This window comes from Mesocricetus auratus, unplaced genomic scaffold (assembly GCF_017639785.1).
Source record: "Mesocricetus auratus isolate SY011 unplaced genomic scaffold, BCM_Maur_2.0 Super-Scaffold_100045, whole genome shotgun sequence".
Taxonomy (NCBI): domain Eukaryota; kingdom Metazoa; phylum Chordata; class Mammalia; order Rodentia; family Cricetidae; genus Mesocricetus; species Mesocricetus auratus.
In genome coordinates, this window is record NW_024429222.1 from 6,213,557 (window position 1) to 6,234,523 (window position 20,967).

The 20,967-nt window shown below is 36.4% G+C and overlaps 1 protein-coding gene across 12 annotated transcripts in view; it reads left to right on the forward strand.

The window, feature by feature from the left end:
• Positions 1-20,967, forward strand: part of Chd9 (chromodomain helicase DNA binding protein 9) — a 212,040-nt gene that overhangs the window by 116,771 nt on the left and 74,302 nt on the right. For 11 of the 12 annotated variants that reach the window (XM_021232466.2, XM_021232461.2, XM_021232467.2 and 8 more), the window contains 5 exons: positions 10,994-11,105; positions 14,929-15,075; positions 15,484-15,552; positions 15,632-15,687; positions 16,666-16,783. In XM_021232466.2, coding sequence (XP_021088125.1) covers positions 10,994-11,105; positions 14,929-15,075; positions 15,484-15,552; positions 15,632-15,687; positions 16,666-16,783 — 502 coding nt within the window. Of the gene's footprint in view, positions 1-10,993; positions 11,106-11,804; positions 11,863-14,928; positions 15,076-15,483; positions 15,553-15,631; positions 15,688-16,665; positions 16,784-20,967 lie in introns of all 12 variants that reach the window. The other variant, XM_040735387.1, reaches the window with a different exon arrangement.

Consider the following 20,967-nt stretch of genomic DNA (forward strand, 5'->3'; position numbering starts at 1 on the left):
GTTTGTGTATAGGATAGAAGGGGGGCACTCATTGTTGTATGGCAGGTATCCACTAAACCATCTGCCAAGATCCTAGGTGCCCAGAGTGGCCAGAGGGCATCAAATCCTCTAGAACTGGAGTTACAGGCAGCTGGGAGCCATCTGATGAGGGTACTGGTATTCTTTGAATTGTTGAGACATCTCTCTCTAGCCTCTAGATTGATATGTTCAAAATATGAGCAGTAGAATGTTCTTTTCAGAACACATCATATCACGGTGTCATTTAATCTTTGTAGTAATTCTGAGACTTAGTTTGGGCGTATGGCATGTTAATGTGATTCAATTGTTTGACTTTGGAACCAATAGTATTTAGTTACAAGCAGTTAAATCTGTACAAATACTTACCTGCCATCTTTAGAAGAGGGATAATCACAATGTATGTCTCATAGTATCATTTTGAGGAAGAAATGGGTTAACAAATAAAACAATATCTAGAATATATGTAGTGATCAGTAGGTATAAGCTGTTATTATTTTCTGAGTCCATAAATTTAGGAAAGAAATCTAGGCCAGGAACTTCACATCTTCCCAAATGTTATACTGATTCACTACCTTAGTTATCTTTCTTTCTTAAGCCTTTGTTCCTAAACAAGATCAGTTTAAAACCCAAACAGAAAAAAATGTGAAGAAACAACAGCAAGGAAACTTAGTTACTGCTTTATTTTTTGTTTGTGATTTTCTTGTGTGGTGTTGTGGGTTGACCCCAGGGTCTCACATGGGGATGTATGCTAAGAGGCACTGTTGTACTCTTGGCTCAACTGTTGCCACTTTGTAAGGTCTCCCTTAGTCTGGACTTTTTTTTTTTTTTTTTTTTTTTTTGGTTTTTCAAGACAGGATTTCTCTGTATTGCTTTGGAGGCAGTCCTGAAGCTCACTCTGTAGACCTGGCTGGCCTTGAACTCACAGAGATCCGCCTGCCTCTGCCTCTGACATTATGAAAGAAGGCAGTAAGACATTAAACCTCAATGCTTTTATATAGTCTTGTTGGTATGCTTTGATGTGGTTTGGTTTGCTTTGGTTTTGGTTCTAGTGGGGCTCAAACACAGGGTCTTGTTTGTGCTAGGCAAGGGCTCTACCACTAAGTTCTATCATTAGCCTCTTTTGGGCCTTCAAGAGCATGAGATCAGCCCAGCAATGGTGGCACACATGTGAGAGGCAGAGACAGGCAGATTTTTGTGAGTTTGAGGCCAGCCTGGTCTACAGAATGAGAAACCCTGCCAAAAACACTGGGGTTGAGGGGATGAGAATTTGAGATTAACTTGGCCTACATAGAAAGACCCTGTCTGAAATGATGTCAGCTTCAAATATATAAAGGGGTAAATTAGTTGTTGTGCCCAAGTTGCAAAGTCCCCAGAGAACACCAGGAAGAAAGGCCCACTAAACTGCAAAAGCAATGTTTTAATTGTTCATTCAACCATGACAGGGACCCTGTCTAGCAAGCTGACACAGTAGCCTCCAGAGGGAGTAAAGTTCCCTATCTATTGCTAGGTTTTAAAGACAAACAGTTCCCAGAAACCAAGTATCTAGGAAGCTAGAGGGAGTCTGGAGTTTCTTCATGTTCAGTTTTGGCCCTAGGCTCTGGGAGGCCAGAGGATCTGCAGTTTCCTTGTGTCAGAAGCCTACATGCCTTTTCTGTAGCCTGTCATGGTTACTAAAGCAGGGGGCTGAGTAAGGGTCTGCTCCCTTTATTTCTAAATTATTATAAGTGAAGCCTTTGAGTTTAGTTTGCCCCTTTCACTAACTAAAATAGTTATAAAAGTATATGACATAAATTTATTATATATTCCTATTATACCATTAATAATCTTTGTAAAGCCAAGCATACAAAATGCTCATCTAATTTTCCTGTTTAAATCTAAATTATAAAACTCTGATAATGCCGGGCCGTGGTGGCGCACGCCTTTAGTCCCAGCACTTGGGAGGCAGAGGCAGGCGGATCTCTGTGAGTTTGAGGCTGGGCTGGACCGATAGCCTCCAAAACAATACAGAGAAACCCTGTCTCGTAAAAAACCAAAAAAAAAAAAAAAAAAAAAAAACAACCTCTGATAATGTGGAACAGGAATCTGCAAATGAGTAGGTATACATGATACTTAGGAATTTCAGCTAATTCACTTCTCCCTTGGTAAGAATTATGCCTTTACAAGACTAGTCAGGCTTGTCATTTGCAGAAAAAGGTGTCCTACTTCATTGTATACAAAATGCTATTGATCATGAGGCACCCTCATTTTTTTGTGTCAGAAAGAAAAATGTTGCCAATTAAAGCTGTGGCAATTTCCTAAAAGAATTCTGATTATAGAGATGTTACATGTTTTTCTCTATTTTGTTTCATTTTACGTGTGTGTGTATATATATATGTGTGTGTGTGTATATATATGTACATGTATATTTTTTAGAATTAAAATTCAACTCTGCTGTCAGTCATGATGGTGTATGCTTTAATCACAGCACTTAGGAGAAAAAATTAGGCAGATCTCAGAGTTTGAGACCAGCCTTTTTATAGTGAGTTCCAGGATGGCCAGTGCTATATAAAGAGACCCTGTCTCAAAAAATAAAAACAAGCCGGGAATTGGTGGCGCGCACACCTTTAATTCCAGCACTCAGGAGGCAGAGGAAGAGGCAGGCTGATCTCTGTGAGTTTGAGGCCAGCTTGGTCTCCAGAGCGAATTCCAGGACAGCCTCCAAAACAATACAGAGAAACCCTGTCTCGAAAAACCATAAATAAATAATTAAATAAACAAACAAATACTGTACACGAGTGTGTTGCATGATTGTGTAGATTCTTAAAAGTTATTTATATGACACACTCAGGTAAAACAAGTAACATTCAACTCTGGATAGGAAATAATAAGAAATTAAAGTTATCAAAAACTTACTATACAAGGATTACTGTTGTTTGCTTTTGTTTTGTTTTGTTTGTTTGTTTCAAGACAGGGTTTCTCTGTGTAGCCCTGGCTGTACTTGAACTTACCCTGTAGAACAGGCTGGCCTTGAATTTAGAGAGATCTACCTGCCTGTTCGTCCAGTGCTGGGGTTCAAGGCGTGTGCTACTGGGATCCAAACTCACATCTTTATACTTGTGCAGCAAGAATTTACTCACTGAGCCATTTCCTACCCCCAAATGTGCTTGTTTATTTGTTCATTTATTTATTTAGAGTTGCTTTTGTTTATCAAAACAGGGGTCGTTTCTCTGTATAGCACTGGTTGTCATGAAACTTGCTCTGTGAACCAGGCTGGCCTTCAATTTAGAGATCTGCTTGTTTCTGCCTGTAATACTAGGGTTAAAGGTGTGTCCACCATGCCTGGCTAGAAAAATAAATATTTTTGATGCCTTTAAAAATGACCTCCCTTTCTTTGTATTTACCTGGCAAAAACAAAATAATGTAAAACTACTATTTTTGCCTGTTTTCTATGCTTACAGTTATATGGGTAGAGCCTGGCAGTAGTGGGTCATATCTTTAATCCCAGCACTCGGGAGGCAGAGGCAGGTGGATCTTTGTGAGTTCGAGGCCAGCCTGATCTACAAAGCTACACAGAGAAGCCCTGTCTCAAAAAAACCAAAACAAACAAACGAAAACCAATTATGTGGGTATTTCTTGTTTTGGTTTGGATTGATTGAGACAGGGTTTTGCTGTACAATTCTACCTGGCTTTGAACTCATAGTACTTCTGCCTCATCCCCCTTGATGTGAGGATCACAGGCATGAATCATTTATATCCAGTATGATGGGTGTATTAATCACAGCATATGAACCAATTGAGTAAGATTCATTGTCCAATTGTTGCAATGAGAGAATCAACAGGGGGCAATTACAAATTGACACAGGGTTGAGCTTAGCCAGTTAACAGAATCTACTAATAATGAATAGGCTGAATGTAGATGAGTTCATAAATTACACTCAAAATTAAATGTAGACACATTAGTTATAAACACTATACTTAAATTGTTCTTTTCTGTCAGAAACTGTTTGGATATTTAGGGGTGTTTGGTTGGTTTTTCCTAAATGTCTGTTTCTTGTTGGTGGCATTAATAACAAATCCTTTTACTATTGTTGCTGAGAGAGTGTCTCACTATGTGACTAGTTGACCTGTAACTCCCTCTGTAGATCAGGCTGAACTCACACTTAACAGAGGTCCACCTGCCTCTGCCTCCTGAGTGCTGTGATTAAGGGCACTAGGCTCCATTAAAGTTTTTTTTACAACCAAAAGTTGCATAAGAAATTTACTACTAAGTTGTTTTATACTATGTTGCTTTATTATGTGAATATTTCTCCTTGAATTACATTTACAATGATCTTAATTTGTTTGTACACCTTTAGTCCCACTGCACTTTGGAGGCCAGTGCAGGCAATTAAGAGAGATGGTTTCAAACTTACATATTGGAATGGACTGGGAACCTAACTTAGTGGAAGTGCTTGTTAGCATGTGTGGAGCATGGGTGTCAATCTCAGTTTAATGCTCTTTTAATTCCTAGATTTGACCCCTTAGGGTTAGAATCCACAAAACTAAGGTTTATTGTCTTTGCTTATTTTTATACATTTGTTGTGATCTGATTTTTACTTTTTAATTTGAAATAATTTCAAATTTGTGAAACTTGATTCAAGTTCTTTTAAGTTTTTCTCTCAACTTTCTCAAGTGTTGACATTTTATGTAACCATAGCACAAGGATCAAAACGAGGAAATAAATATTTGTTCAATCCTGTTAACTGTAGGCAGAGTTTCTCTGTGTTTTGGCAGCTGCTCCCAAATAACCACAAAGAGGCTTAATATTAGTTATAAATGCTCATCTGATCTCTCAGGCTTATTACTAACTAGCTCACACTACTTCAGTTAATCCATTTCCATTCATGTATGTGCTGCCACGAGGCTCATGGCTTTTACCACTCCAGCATGTCCTGCTTCCTTCCTGTCTGACTGATGACTCCTCTGACTCTGCCCTTCTCAGTGTTCTGAGTCTGGTTCTCCTGCCTAACCTTATCCTGTCCAGCTATTGACTAGTCAACTTCTTTATTAAACCAGTCACAATGACATATATTCATACAATGTAACGGAATATTCTACAGTTAACGAATTCACTGGCTTCATTTCCAATATTGTTTTACTTTTTGCCTCCTTTTAAGAGACACTCAAGACAGGGTCTTGCTATGTAGCCAAACTTGCTTCAATCCCCAATCACCTTCCACTGCCTCCATATACTGGGATTGCAGATTACTTTTGCACTCTTGACACTCACTGGCCAGTTCTTTCTAGACTTTCATTTTTACTTTGCTGCTACTTCTCATGAGGAATATGCATTTTAAATAGACTACTTTCCATGCTAATCTAATACCACATTAGTAATTATTCCCATTAGTAGTATTCTATAGATACCCTTTTAGAACAGAAAATAAACTAATGCAACTTAACAGTTTCTAATCAGTGTTCCATGTAAGTAACCATGGCTTTAAATCTTCAAATATGTATATGCTTCTCCCCTTGCCCCAGAATTAAGAAAGTCAAAATTTGTCAAATATCAGATTGGTTTTTTTTATCATGAAACTGTGTCTTTTGTAAGTAGAAAAGATATGTAATATTTTAGACTTAAACTTAATAAACTTCTAGATCTGAATATCTGCTACCACAAATATATATATGCATGAATATATCTCAAATGCTTTTTTTTTTTTTTTGAGAGAAGGTTTCTCTGTGTAGCTTTGACTGTCCTGGAACTCTCTCTATAGATCAGGCTGGCCTCTAACTCACAGAGATCTGCCTGCGCCTGCCTCTGCCTCTGCCTCCCAAGTGCTGGGATTAAAGATTTACACTACCACTGCCTGAAATGAAGGCTTTTGGAAACCTTTGTTCGTGGTACTTTTGTTTGTTTCCATACCAAAAACAGTTTCAGATGGATTTGGTATTGTATAGTAATTAGTATTTAGATGATATAACTCTGTAAAAATTATTTTTAAACAGCCTAGTACTTTGTGACTCTGATTGTTTTTAGGCTCTTTGACTTTTACTCTTTTGGGGACCCATTAATCCAACTCCCAAATAAATCACATATGGAGGCTTATTCTTACTTATAAATGCCTGGCTTAGCTTGGCTTATTTCTAGGCAGTTTTCCTTAATTTAAATTATCCCATCAACCTTTACCTCTGGAATTTTTCCTTTTCTTACTTCTGTTTATCTTACTTTCACTTTTACTTTGTGGCTGGCTATGTGGCTGGGCAGCTATATGACTAGGAGGCTGGCTCCTAGCATCATCCTATTCCTCGTTCTCTTCTCCTTTTTCTTCCTTCTCCCAGATTTATTTTGCTTTTTATTCTCTTGCCTGCCACCCCTGGCTATCTATCCTTTCTCCTGCCTCGCTATTGGCTGTTCTGCTCTTTATTAGACCTTCCTTTCTAAAATCAGGTGTTTTAGAAAGGAAGGTATCACAGCTTCACAGATTTAAACAAATGCAACATAAAAGAATGCAACACATCAATTAAACAACTGTTCCACAGCATAAACAAATCTTAAAATAATATTCTACAACAAGAATTTTCTTTCAGTCTGCTTTGGAAATGGATAGTACAACTACTTCACAGTCATTTATAATTTAAAAAATGAATGTCTGTCTGTCTTTGTTTAAGGTTTCTTTCTGTTTGTTTGTTTGTTTGTTTGAGACAGGATCTCACATGTATCCCTGACTGGTCTGAAACTCACCATATAGACCAGGCTGACCTCACATTCACAGAGATTTGCTTGACTTTTGTCTCCCAAGTGGCACAAACTTGATGTAAGAGGCTGCTGCTAACACGTGTATTGTTTTCTAGCAAATATGTTCTTTAACTACGTTGGTCATTTATTGCATGAGTACATGTATACCACAGAATGTGTGTGGATGTTAGAGAACGAAGTGAGAGCTTCAGTTCTGTTCTTCCACTGTGTGGCTCCCCCGGATTAAACCCAGGTTGTTAGTCCTGTCAGCAGATGGCCTTCATCCACTGAGCCATCTTGCCAGCTCACATTTTTTTTCAAATAAGTAGAAGTACACTAAATAATAAAGGTACCATAACTGTATCAATCAATACATTTTTTACTGCTGTCATGGAGAATTATATTCTGTGTACAATCACAGTGCACTGCAGCACAGTAGCTTGTTTATACCAGTGCCACAAGCATATATCATTGCAAAGACCCTTTACATCAGTATGCAACAGGAATACTTCAGCTCCTAGAATCTTAGGAGAACTTTTTTGTCTGAAGTGTTGCATGGTTTGTAACTAGATTAGATTTAGGTTAAACAACAGTTTGAGGAAGATGAAAGCTTCCAGGACTGGCAGAGATGCGTTGATATACACTAAATCTCACTGAAAACCAACATTTAAAGACTACATAGAGGGGGAGGAGGTCTCTTTTTTAAGGCTTATTTTATTTTATATGTAGAATTTTTTGCTTGCCATGTATGTCTGTGTATCGTGCACATCCTAGAACTGGATTTGTTGGTAGTTGTGAGTTGTTAGATGGGTGTTAGATATTGAACACAGATCCTTAGTAAGAACAAGTGCTCTTAAACACTCACTGACCATCCACCTGTTCCTGCCTTTTCAAGAGCTGGGATTAATGGAGTGTGCCATCACCACCCAGTTGGTTCTTGTATTTTACAGGTCATTTGCTGCTACAGATTCTAGTACTTAATAGAGTGGGTAATATTTAAGTTTTGTCTATTAATTATAAGTTTTTAAAATTTCACTTATTTGGGTGGAGCATACAAGAATGCCGTGGTGTGCATGTGATTTTCATTGTACAACTTGAGAATTGTTTCCTTCTTCCACACTGCGGTCTTGGGGATTGAACTCAAGCTGTCAGGTTTGATTGCAAGAAGCCTTCCTCACTGAACCATGTTGCCAGCCCATCTCTATTTTTTTCCTTTATGTTTATTTTATATATATGAGTGTATGTGGGTACACAATGTGTAGAAAAGGTTGTCAGTTTCTCTGGGACTGGATTTATAGACAGCAGTGAGCTGCCATGATGGGTGATGATAATTGGTTCTGGGTCTTCTAACCAGTGAGCTATTGTTCTAGCCTTCCCTACCTCCCAATTCTCTATTCTTAATCTATAGCATTTTGAGCAAATTATTTACATTTTCTAAGTTCATGTTGGTCTCTTTATAATAATACTCCTTGCCCATGCAATTGAACACCATAACATGAATAATCAAAACCCAGAGACAGATATTGGGGTTCAAGCTGAAGATCAGGAAAGCAAAGCAGCCAAGCCAGTAGAGAGTTCTCACCTCCAGCAATGCTCAGACGGTAGGGGCGATTCACTGAACCTCAGACTGCTACCCACTGCACTGCTGCTCAGACTCACTGAGACTGCATTGCGTTCCTGTCTCCTCCACCCTTGTATTCTTCTCTCCACCCTGCCATATCACTCCGTGTCCACCTCCCTAGTGCACAAATTAAAGGTGTGAACTCCTTTAGACTGATTCCCTCTCTTGTAGCCCAGGTTGGCCTTGAACTCACAGAGTTCTTTCTGCCTCTGTCTCCTGAGTGCTAGAATTAAAGGTGTGTGCCACCACTGTCTGGCCTCTATGGCCATGACTAGCTTTACACTGTGATCTTCAAGCAAGCTTTATTAGATCATAAACAAAATATCACCACAGAACATCAAATAAAAGAGATCATTTAAAGTTGGTAAAGACGCTAACCCACCGCCCTGAGTATATGGAAGCTGTGAATATAAACCATAGTTATTTTGGATGGAGAAATGAAAATGGAATGTCATTGAAACTGTAGCTGAGGAGGAAGAACCAGATCATGTCACAAGAGATAGCCAAAATGGCTTTCAAGCAGATTTGTATTTTACAAGGGAAAACAGAGTAAGAAAATTGACTAAATGAAGGAAATAAGCAATGAAAGTGGTAAGACAAAAGGAGTATAACTATAGCTGCTTCCTTCGTTTTGTTTCAGACTATTCTTCATCCCCTTTGCTTGCTCCAAAAAGTAATTATGCTTTCCTTCTTATTTACTCCCTGCCCCCTACATACTCCCAAGAGTGCAAGTTAGAAGACAAGTAAGAATTAACATTATCTTGTTGAAGATGTCAAATCAGAGGGAAAAAAAATCATCCACAACTTTTTGTTAATGTCACATCTTTGACTGAGAATATCTAATCAGTTTCACGTCCATAATAAAAGGTCACACTTTCTTCACTCTTCATTCACACTACTATGACCCTAGATTGTTGTCTTCTTTACATGAATTGTCCTTTACCTTTTTAATAACTTCTCTGGCTTGTACTTCACTTCCTTCTAGTCATACTGCTCCCTTCTTTAAAAATTCTTACTCCTCAATACTTGTAGTGCCCTATTCTGTGGATCATAAAAGCTGACTTGAACTTTAAAATGTTAGTCTTTGTCTGTCATTACAAGGCCTTCTGTGGCCCTCACTTCCTCTGTCTATGTTCCGCTCATTATTCCTGCTGCACATTTACCTCTGTTTTCTATGTTCCTCCTGCCTGGGATGTGCCATAGCCTTCACCGTCTGCTAACCTCCATTCAGTAGTTACCTCAAAATTTACCTTTTCTGTAATGCTTCCTCTAATCTCCCATAAATATAACACTTCTAAAATAGTCACACTGAATTCTGTGCTAACCTCCGTTTTAGCTTTTTTCTTGTGGCCCTTGCCTCACTATAATGCCGTAAGGTTAAACTGTCATTTTGCTACTGATATAATTTGTAGTTTCTGTTAGTTGAGATTTACTATCTGTTAGGATTATGTTATTAGCTAATATATGAACTTTTCATTGCTGAGACAAAGCATCTGAGATAAGCAACCTCTTGCAATGATAGATTTGTTTTGTCTCATGGTTTCTGAGGTTTCAGTCCATAAAGACTGACTGTTATGGACCAGAGAAGAGGGGCAGCATCATGGCTAGGAGCATGTGTGAGAGGAAGCTGCTCATGTAGAGGACAGGGCCAGGGTATCAGTGTCCCCTCTTAAGTAACACCTCTAATGATAAACATCACATTATCTTTATAGTGCAATTAGCTGAAGACCAGGACTGACTTTAATATTAACATTTGCAGGACATTTAAGATTCAAACTATAAAATACATATTGTCGCTTATTTAACAGTAAGGGAGGCAACAGTTATACTTTCTCTGTCTTGTAGGTAGAGAAGTAAAGCCAAGAGAGATCAGGTAACTTACTCAATGTTGAGGGTCCAAATTGCTGAATCTGTAATCTTATCATGCTCATAACTAGGTATTAAGGATTTGGATCTATTGATGTACCATATGAAAATAGTGGAGGACTTTTTAGTTTTGCAAATAGAGATATCTAAAAGAGAACTTTGCTGATTAGTAACATGGTTTATGATTAACATGGTACTTTCTTAATGATGTTGTTGAGACAGATAATGAAATCTAGAATCCTAGTATTTATCTCACATGAAAACAGACTTTTAATTTAGAGATATATATTTGATACATCCTATAAGAAACATATAAATAGTATTTCTTATTCTTATGTGCCTATGGTATAGCCTCAATAAACCCTGACATAAAACTGTAATGTTAACAAATAGCTGGTTTTCAGATTGTCTGAAGTATAGGGGACATTCCTTAAGGGTAGAAAGAATCCAAGGCTTTTAGGGAGGAGGGCATTCAGGTGCAATGAGCACCATCTCTGTAGCAGGAAGTAAAGAAAAGTCCCTGTTTCTGAATCTGTATGATAATAAATTCTTTTTATTACTAAATACATGTGTGACTTGAAAATGTTCCCATGAAAATTACATTCAGAGCCTAAGAAGCAAAGTTAGGATTTGACTTCTTGCCTGTGTTATATTAGAAGAGTTTGTTTTGAAAATACCTATATGGATTTCAGTTTAATTAACATATTTGGTTAGACATGTTCAGGCAACCTTATTCAACAAAAATGGAAAATTCAGAGTTCTGAATATTAATTTCTTTCTTCTTGAAACAGCAAACTGATCATTACATTGGGTAAGAAACAAAAAAGAAAGAATGAGTCTTCAGATGAGCCGTCTGATGCAGAGCAGCTGTCCCAGCACACATTCAAAGACCAACACTCTCAAGTGAGTATTCATTATTATTCTGAAAAGTGGAGCACTATTAGAATTGCTTAGGGAGTATAATATTGCCTCATGGATATTTACACTCTATCTGAGTGATAAAAATGAAATTTATTATATAGTAAATCCTGTAAGATAGCATTATTCCAATATACTTCTAGAGTATTACCATATAATACTAGATGTGGGAGGAAATTGATCTGCCTTCCTCAAACCCCTCATTTTTCAGTAGTGGAACTGAAACTCTGAGAGGTTAAATAACAACACAAAGTCCTGGATTGCTTTTAACGTAAAGCAGTAGCCTGTGGTATCTTGGACTTACAGAGCATTTAGAATGAAATTAGTGGCAGAGATATTAATATTAACAATAATACAAATCACAGAACAAATGGATTGACTCATTCCTAGAGTCGATACTCTTTGTCTGCTTGTGTGGAAGAAAAGACAACCTATGATATCCAAAATCCAACAGACATAAATATTGTGCATTTTTGCCTTTAAAAAATAGGTAGATGTCAAAATAATCCTATGGGGATATATATGTTGATCTCTCTATATAAATCTATTGTGAAGGTCATAATAATTCAGGCCACCCTCTGCTTTCTAATATTTAAAATACTACTGTAGGCCGTAGGGGTGGTGGCAACTGTTGAATTATGGGGCCAGAAAGCCCCTGAATGGCCTTTCTTCTTCCTTATGCAGCTTCTTATCCAATGGGAGAGTAGTGGCTCAAGGCTCCTGGGCTGCTGCAAGAGTTGAGGTAAGGGCAGTGATTGAAGCTCCTAATATCATATGGCCTGGCCTTTTCTTCATATGCTATCTTTAACTTAGGTAAACTTATGCTTAACTTATCCAGTATCAGGTTTTTTTTAGTTTATTTTTTACTAGAATAATGCTGGCCATTTACCACTTTGTAATTTACCAAGCAGTGAAACAGTAGTATAGTTCTCTGTAAATATATCTTCCTTTTTTCACTGTAGTGTTAGGTTGCTTTGACAAGTGTATTGCTTTAACAAAATAAAAAGAGAACACATATTTTCTAATAAGTATAAATTGTTATTATGGTATATTTGGTTTTGTCATTTCATAAATGAGGGAAAGCTCTATAGCTTTCAGTGGCAATAGTGGATTGTCAAGATGGCAATAGTGGATTGTCAAGATGGACTCTTAAAGTTGAATTAAATTTTAGAGACAGAGAAATCTAGAATTGTCAATGTGATGTTTTAATTTTATATCATTAATCTTGATAAAGAGTGTTTATGTAGTTAAATTTACATACCTATATGTTTTTGTAAATGCCCCTGTAGCAGGTTAGGCTAAATATTTATAGGAAACTAGTTTCAACATAACAAATTCTTAGTCACTTAAAAACATAAATTCTGTGCTTTCTTTATTCATAGTGTAATGCACTACTCTGTTAAAGCCTTTCATAAAGGAGGATAGAAGATAGACATAAGCTAGAAGAGAGAACATGTTACTGTTTTAAAAAACATGGAGAAATCTATAAAAGGAACATTACCAATTATGTGGAATTCAGATTAGTTTCTACATTTATAAAACTTTAGAAATGTTGTATGGTAGGGAAAGAAAGATAACTTCACCTAAATATGCTGCTGAATACTTCACCTAATATGATTTAGGATGAGATCATCTGCAGTCTTTTATCTACAGATTTTCAAATCAATTAATGAAGCCTATAAGCTCTTTGTAGGATATAATAAGTAGCCCTCACTTTATCTTGTGACATTGTCTGAGTGTATATTTTTGTGAGTGTAAAGGGAATTTTCACACCATTCATTTACTTTTTTACTAAAGATCAGTGGGCATTTCAGAGTACCAATAAGTGGCCAAGTAACCAGAAAGAAACTATGAGATAGTTGAAAATATATCATAGAACCTTACAAAAATATATTGAATGATTCTAAAACTTAATAATTTAGAAATCATATGTAGTAAAACTTTGATAATTCATTCATGTTTTATAGTAAATATCAAGTTGAGTGCTTATTTAAACTATTTTGAATATTATATCTATCTTGTGGTTGTAATAGAATTCTAAACATACATTTAGCTTAATAAGTTCATAGTACTGTCCCTCCACGGAACAATAAATATTTCATGTGTTTTTCAAATTAGTATTTGAAAAAAGGAGATTTCTTGTAATTTTTTTAGTATGGTCCTGTCTCTTACATTAACAAAGTATTACTTTAATGTTAGAAAATGTAAATTTGAGGCCGGCTGTGGTGGTGTACCCCTTTAATCCCAGCACTTTGTAGGCAGAGTCAGGAGGGTCTCTGTTTGAGGTCACCCTGGTCTATAGATCGAGTTCCAAGCAGTCAGGGCTATAAGAGAAACCCTGTCTCTAAATTAAGCAAACTAAAAACATAAATGTGTTCATGTCCAACGGGAGTGTTTGGTCACAGAGTACTTGCCTAACATTGAGTTGATTCCCAGTAGACCCCTTTCCCACCAAGAGAAAGCATAAGCAGATGCTGACCCATCCTAACAAAAAGGCATGGAATTTGGCTACCCACATATTATCTTGCAGTATCCCGCATCTCAGAAGACAGAGGCATGATCTTACACAGCCACAATCACTGCAAACTTAGTGTAAACTTGGTGCAACCACTGCAAACTTGGTGCCTCACTGCTACACAGACTCAGCTGGTTCTCTTACAGCTGTTTTTGTTATAGTTGTGAAAATAATGAAAAAGTTCTCACACAGATAATATTACAAAAACCATGCATGGACTATATTGGCTATTTTCTGGTTCCAATTTTGGGGAATGTCAGGAAATTTACTCTGCATAAAAGAAAATGGAGCAGGTAAAGCAAGAAGGGTTGGATTCCTTCAGTAGATCGCTACTGCCCAGTAGACTAGTTGGCTGAGACCCCTCCACCCCAAAGGGTTTATGGAATTGAAAGCACTTAAGTCCTGTTGTATTCTGAAACCAAGCTGAGCTTTGTCTTTTGTTTTGTTTTTTGTTTTTGTGAAAACATCAAAAGTTGTGTAACTCTGTTTTGAAAAATTGTCCTTGAATTATAAACTCTTAAAACAGATATTAGATAATTAGGTAGTTGGTTCTTATTTAAAATTACACTATTAAGAAAGCTGTTACTGCAAGTACTACCTTTAAAAAGGCTTCTGTTGTATGGTTTTGTCCTTTTTATAATGTTAAACTAGTAAGCTAGTGAAACACTTAGTACTTAATCTAAATTTAATTAAACAGAATAAATTTATGTGTTTAATCTAAAACATTTTATTTTCTATCATAAACCTTTTCACATGCTTTAGAGAACACTTAATTTCTTCTGCATTTACTCCCCAAATAATTATTTAACAGATAACCATTTGATATAACTTTTAGGTTTGGGGCCAATGTATAAAATTATTTACAGTTTAAAATGTGTATTGCATAACGAGTAAGTTAATAACTAAAGATAACTCTTTTTCTTTTCTGTAGTTGTTTCTAAAGGAAACTGACCCAGCAATAAAGGTGTTACTAGTAGAACACTGCGTTTCCAAGCTGTGAACTAGCTCAAAAAAAACCAGATCTTTGTTTCTTAACTTATAAAGAAAAATAAACAAAGGTGTCACTAAACTTTCATATTTGAAATTATGCAAGGTAAAACTTTGGAAAGAGTATGACCTCATGACCATGGGCATGTTATAGCCTTTAGTCAGAAAAAGACAAAGATATGAACGTTGCATATATTTTTGATTTTTTTCTAAGAAATCACCAACATTAAGAGTAATGTTTTTTTAATCTCTGCTAAAGATTTTAAAAATAATTTATATAAATCAGATCCTTATGGTTCATTACAGAAAAGAAGATCAAATCGACAAATTAAAAGAAAAAAATATGCAGAAGATGCAGAAGGAAAACAATCTGAAGAAGAGGTCAAGGGCACTATAAAAACAAAAAAGAATTCAGTTCCTCTGCCCGGCGAACAGCCTTTGCAGTTATTTGTGGTAAGACTACAGTTTAATCTACCACATCAGAAATTCACGTTTCCCTGTCTCCTTATTTCCTTGTGTAAATTATTACCACAATGTCTTCATTTCTATTTTTTATTTTTATCATATGTATTCTGAGTCAAACATTTAGCCACCATCTGTTTGAGTTGAAACCTTGGGCAGATAGGAGTTTCCTTACTGGTACAGTGGAATTCATGATGGTGGGGGGATCAGAAATGAAGAAGCACAATGTAGTTCATAAAATGGTAATGCAAATGAAGACAAGGGAAGTGACTATGAAGCTTCTTTCTTTTTTCATCCCGAACATTCACATAGTGCTTAATTTCAGTGCTACACTGATATTTTTTTGAATGATTCATTTTTTTGAGAATACATTCTACCATATATTTTCCCTCCTTATAGGAAAATCCAAGTGAAGAAGATGCTGCAATTGTAGACAAAATACTATCTTCTAGAATTGTAAAAAAGGAAGTAAGTAATGTTACAATATACTATAAACTTTGTATCTTGTGTCCTACTTGAATCACAGTTGTTTAATTTAATTTTTTAGATATCACCTGGAGCTATGCTTGATGTAGAAGAATTTTTTGTGAAATACAAAAATTAGTAAGTAGTTGAATTTAAAATTTTCAAATGGTGTTTATTTAAGTATGAAGTTATTTGTAAGTATTTTGGGTTACAATGAATACATTTTCATTTTATCTACATTTTAATGAAAATGTTTATTACTTACAACTATAAGTTATTCACTCTTTAAAAAGTAAAAAGGCTGTATTTGAAAACCTTTTATGGCATGGTAGCACATGTCTTTTAATCCCATTACTTATGAGTTGGATATCTGAGTTCAAGGTCAGCCTGGTCTATAGAGCTAGTTCCAAGACAGCCAAGACTACACAGGGAAACCCTGCTTCTAAACACACACACACACACACACACACACACACACAAAATCAACAAACAAAACAAGAAATAAAAATTTTCATGTTAAGATTGAGTTTTTAATTATATCAAAATGTAAGAATCTTTATAAAATATGATTTTATAAACTATAGGCATTTATCTCTTTTCTGTTTTGAGCTTTTCAGGTTTTATTATTTTTATGTACAGTAGTTGATCTATAAGTTGCTACATCAGTTGTATACAATGATGACTTGACTTTTAAGGTTTTAAATTTCTGCATAGTAATTAAGTCAATGGAGTCAACATTTGTATTCCATTTGTAGAGTTTCCAGTTTTTTTCACACTTTGATTGCATCTCTCAAAGAAAATTATATTAAGTTTAATGCACATAGCTTTTTGATCATGAAAAAAATCAATATAATAAAATAGTAAGTCATGTTGCAGAAACAGTTTTTGGTTAGTTTATCACTGTTTCCATATGAAAAACTGTGACTCCTTCTTTAGCATTCAGGGATCAAAATGGCTGTTCTAGCAGTCTTATGAAACCTATTCAAAATGAATGTATTGATAACATATATGCAAAATTAAAAGTAATACTTTTATATTGGAAATTATAATTAAATATACATATGAAGAAACTGTTTTCTGTATCATTATAATATATTGTTTTTATAAAACTTTCAGCTCTTATCTCCACTGTGAATGGGCCACAGAACAACAACTTTTGAAAGATAAAAGGATCCAGCAGAAAATCAAACGATTCAAGATAAGACAAGCACAAAGGGCTCATTTTTTGGCAGACGTAAGGAAAAAGCTTTACCGAATTTGGTATTAAGGTGAAATTTTAAGGAAGGAGCTAACAATGTAGTTCAGTAGTAGAATATTTGTGTAGCATACACATATTCCTGAATTCTAGTCTCAGAATTATAAAACAAAATAACTGTTTTATACTTCCAGTGTCACTAGTTGAATATAAATGTTATCTACATGTAGTATGTTTCTCTTCCCAAAATTAGCTTGAAAATTCCGGAAATAAGAGCCCTAATAGATAGGCATAGTGATACATGTCTTTTATCTTAGGAGGCCAGAATACATACATTTCTGTGACATTGTGGTCAGCCTTGTCTCCATAGCAGTTTCAGGCTAGCCAGGGCTACGTAGTGAGGACTATCTTTTAAAAGACAATAAAAAAGCACTGATAATTCAGTGGCAGCTAATGCATGTATTTTTTTAGTTGATTAGAGTTGAATGTGGATATGCTACTATCACAAATCATTTTTCAGTATGTTCTTCAAGTACTGGAAGTAATAACGCAGCAAATAAGTGGGAAGCATAATTTTTATTATTACATGAAACATATTGCATATTTATCATGAACTTTGGTGTTGGTATATATGGCCTCATTGAAAAGGGTTTGTTCAATTCTAGGCCATGATGAATGGCCTGATGTCCTTCTCTAATTTTGTTTCTATTTCTTTTATCTCTTCATTTTTAGTAAGGTCTCACTGTGTTGCCCCAGCTATCCTGGAGCTCACTGTGTTTATACTCATTTATGAGTACACCAGAATTGTCTTGAGCTTCCTATGGTCATCCTGCCTCTGTGTACCATTACGTCTCAGCTTTGTGGGCTTTTTTGTTTGTTTAAGGCTTCTTACACGTTAAGCTTTTTCTTGGACAAGATAGTTATTAAAATAGCACAACAGATCCTAACATGCATTTTAACTAGTTTTTTTCATATTTAATTTCTGTCATTTTCTCAGTATTTTCCCTATCATACACTTAAATTTTTTTCTTCCTTACACATTTGAACATATTTATAGTGTTTGTTCTTTTATATAAACATAGTATAATCATTATTTCATCAGTAGGCCTTATTTGTATTACTCTAATTATTGTACCGGTACTTTTTTTTTTTTTTTTTTTTTTGGTTTTTCGAGACAGGGTTTCTCTGTATTGTTTTCGAGGCTGTCGGCCCAGCCTGGCCTCGAACTCACAGAGATCCACCTGCCTCTGCCTCCCGAGTGCTGGGATTAAAGGCGTGCGCCACCACCGCCCGGCTGTACCAGTACTTTTATAGCAGAAATGTCTAAAATGTCCCAGAGTTCAGTCCAACGCTGAATGGTACATTTCGTTACTATGCTTCTTTTAATTTGGGTTTGTTTTTCATTCTTGAACTCCCCCCTTATTTTATTTATTTATTCATTTATTTTTTCCAGACAGGGTTTCTCTGTGTAGCTTTGTAGACCAGGACAGCCTCTAACTCACAGAGATCCACCTGCCTTTGCCTCCCGAGTGCTGGGATTAATGGTGTGTGTGTGTGCTATCACTGCCTAGCTCTCCCTCTCTCTTTTTTGTTCTTGTTTTTTCAAGACAGGGTTTCTCTGTGTAAACATGGCTGTCCTGGAACTCGCACTGTAGACCAGACTGGCCTAGAATTCAGAGGATTACCTGCCTTGACTCCTGAATGCTGGGATCAAAGGTGTGTGCCACCACACCCAGTTCATTCTTGAACATTTTAGAAGAGTCTATTTTGTTCTTATTCTTTACTTTAAAAAATGCCATGGGAATGATTAATTTTCCTTCTTCATGGATTGTATTACATAGTGCATAGTAGCTATTTGTTCCATATGTTATACCTGGCCATAGTGTGGCTAGATCATTGCTTGAAGATGGGTACTTGCCAGGTGTGTCGTGTGACCTGGAGCTTGCTGTTTAGACCAGGCAAGCCTAAGATTCCAACACCCACATGTCTTCCCATCTCTATCTAGAATGCTGATGTTAGGGTTAGCTATCACATCCAGTTCTTTCTTTGCAATCATTATAATTATCTAAAAATTTAGTTACTCTGAAGACATGTAATATTTTATAGATGCTAGGAGTTTTTCCTATTTCTCAAAAATCTCTGACTTTCAGTTTGGAAATTTCAATAGTTGGCCATCTTCCTTAAATATTGTTGAATTTTTAACACAGATAATTTTTCTGACTTAGGTGCATCATAATTAAGATCTATGTGATTTTTTTCTTTTAAGCATTTGAAATTCCGTGTTATTGAGCTATATTTGGTAAAATTGCATATCCTTAATGTTTACAATTTGATGTTTATCTATATGTAAGCATCCATCATTAAATAATCACCTCAAATAAATGGATATACCCATCATAAAAATAATAGTTACCACTTACTCTTTTCCTTTTTTCCATTCTGAAAATACTTTTCTTGTGTTAGGATACACATTGTTATAAGGTAAACCTATTATCAAGAGTCGGTTGGTGTTAAGGAAAGCATAGAGCAGGCTACTTTTGCATTTTCATTTAAGTAACTAACAGGCATTTAAACCTGAACTGGCTTTGGAAAATAGGCTTTCAAAGATGTGTAGGAATTGCTCAAGCAGATGAAAGAAACAGCAGCAATCTAGTCAGCAGAATGGAAGCTGAGGGTAAAATTATAAGGCTGTGATAGAATATGGAGTGCTTTGTCACTTTGGAAAACATTGTGTTGTACTTCTGGAGCATGAAATCTGGCTTAAAGTGTTAAGCTTTAGAAAGTGATGCTTCAGGAAAGTAAAGATTCTGTTCATTCTCCAAGAATGAATGCGGTCTTTTTATGAATTCGGATCTTACCCTCAAATGGGAAGAATCAGTGAAGGATTTCAAGTAAGGGAGGCAATATATGTTTGAGAAAGATTATGGACACCAGGAACAATAAAAATGATTTTAAAAAATTGTTTTTAAAAGTTAAGGCCGGAGTTTAGGCCTCTTTCGAAGGATTGGAGGTTCCATGTTAGCGGAAAGAGAAATGGCTCCTCCACTAAGAGGACTTGTGCTCTTGCAGAGGGCCCCAACTCACCTCCTGGCACCCACAGATTTTACAACTATCTTTAACTCCGGTTCCTGGGGGTCTGACTTCCTCTTTCTGTTATCTGCAAGTCCCAGGCATGCACTTAGTACATATACATATGTGCAGACAAAACCCTCAGACACACAAAAATCAATGAATCTTTAAAAGTTTAAAAGATACATGTAAGAATTGACATAGTGAGGATGAGAACGAAGGTCCCAGTCTGAATTAGTTTTAAAAGGAGAAACTAGCTGCATGGTTGTGCATACCTTCAGTCTCAGCAATTGAGGGATAGAAGCAGGTGGATCTCTGAGTTCAGGCCGGCCTGGTCTGCAGCGTGAGTTCCAGGCCAGCCAGGGCTATACAGAGAAACCCTGTCTCAAAAAATAAAAAAATAAAAGATGAGACTGTGTGATATATATGTATGTATATATACATATATATTTCATTGATAGAGTATATGTAGTACATGCCCAAGACCCTGAGTTTGATCTTTAGTACTGTATACACATAATGAGGATCATGTGTTTGAACAGAATTGGGGCAGTTAGCGGAACCCAGTTTTACACATGTACCCACGTGTGTGTACACATGTATGCATGCTTACGCACATAGAATGTACAAATCACCAACTTACTGATTTATCTATTTTGGGGGCAGTGTTTCTCTGTGTAGTCCTGACTGTCTGGAACTCTCTCACTAGACCAGGCTGGCCTGGAACCCAGAGATTCCTATACCTATGTCTCCCAAGTGCTGGGATAAAAGGCAAGCACCACTATGTCCCACTCCAAATTGCCCATTTGTTAGCTATCACGGGGTAAAGGAAGGAAAAGAAACCTACCATCGCTTCTCCATTTTGGCAGCTGCAAATGTGGAGCAGAGAGAGCTGTGTTTCCACTTACCCAGTTAAAGAATACAGTATGACTCACACATGGAAGCAGTGCAGTTGATTCTGAAGTAGCCACAAATGCAGTTGGAGTTGAGCTAGAAAAGACCATGCATGAAGGTGGAGAGTACGATAAAAGTGACAGCTGCAATGTGAGACAATATGTGGAGTCACTGATCTTTACATCTTACTACCAAAGGAGAATTGCACAGGAAAGACGCACAGGCTGCTTTAGAGCTTTCAACATATCTGTTATAGTATG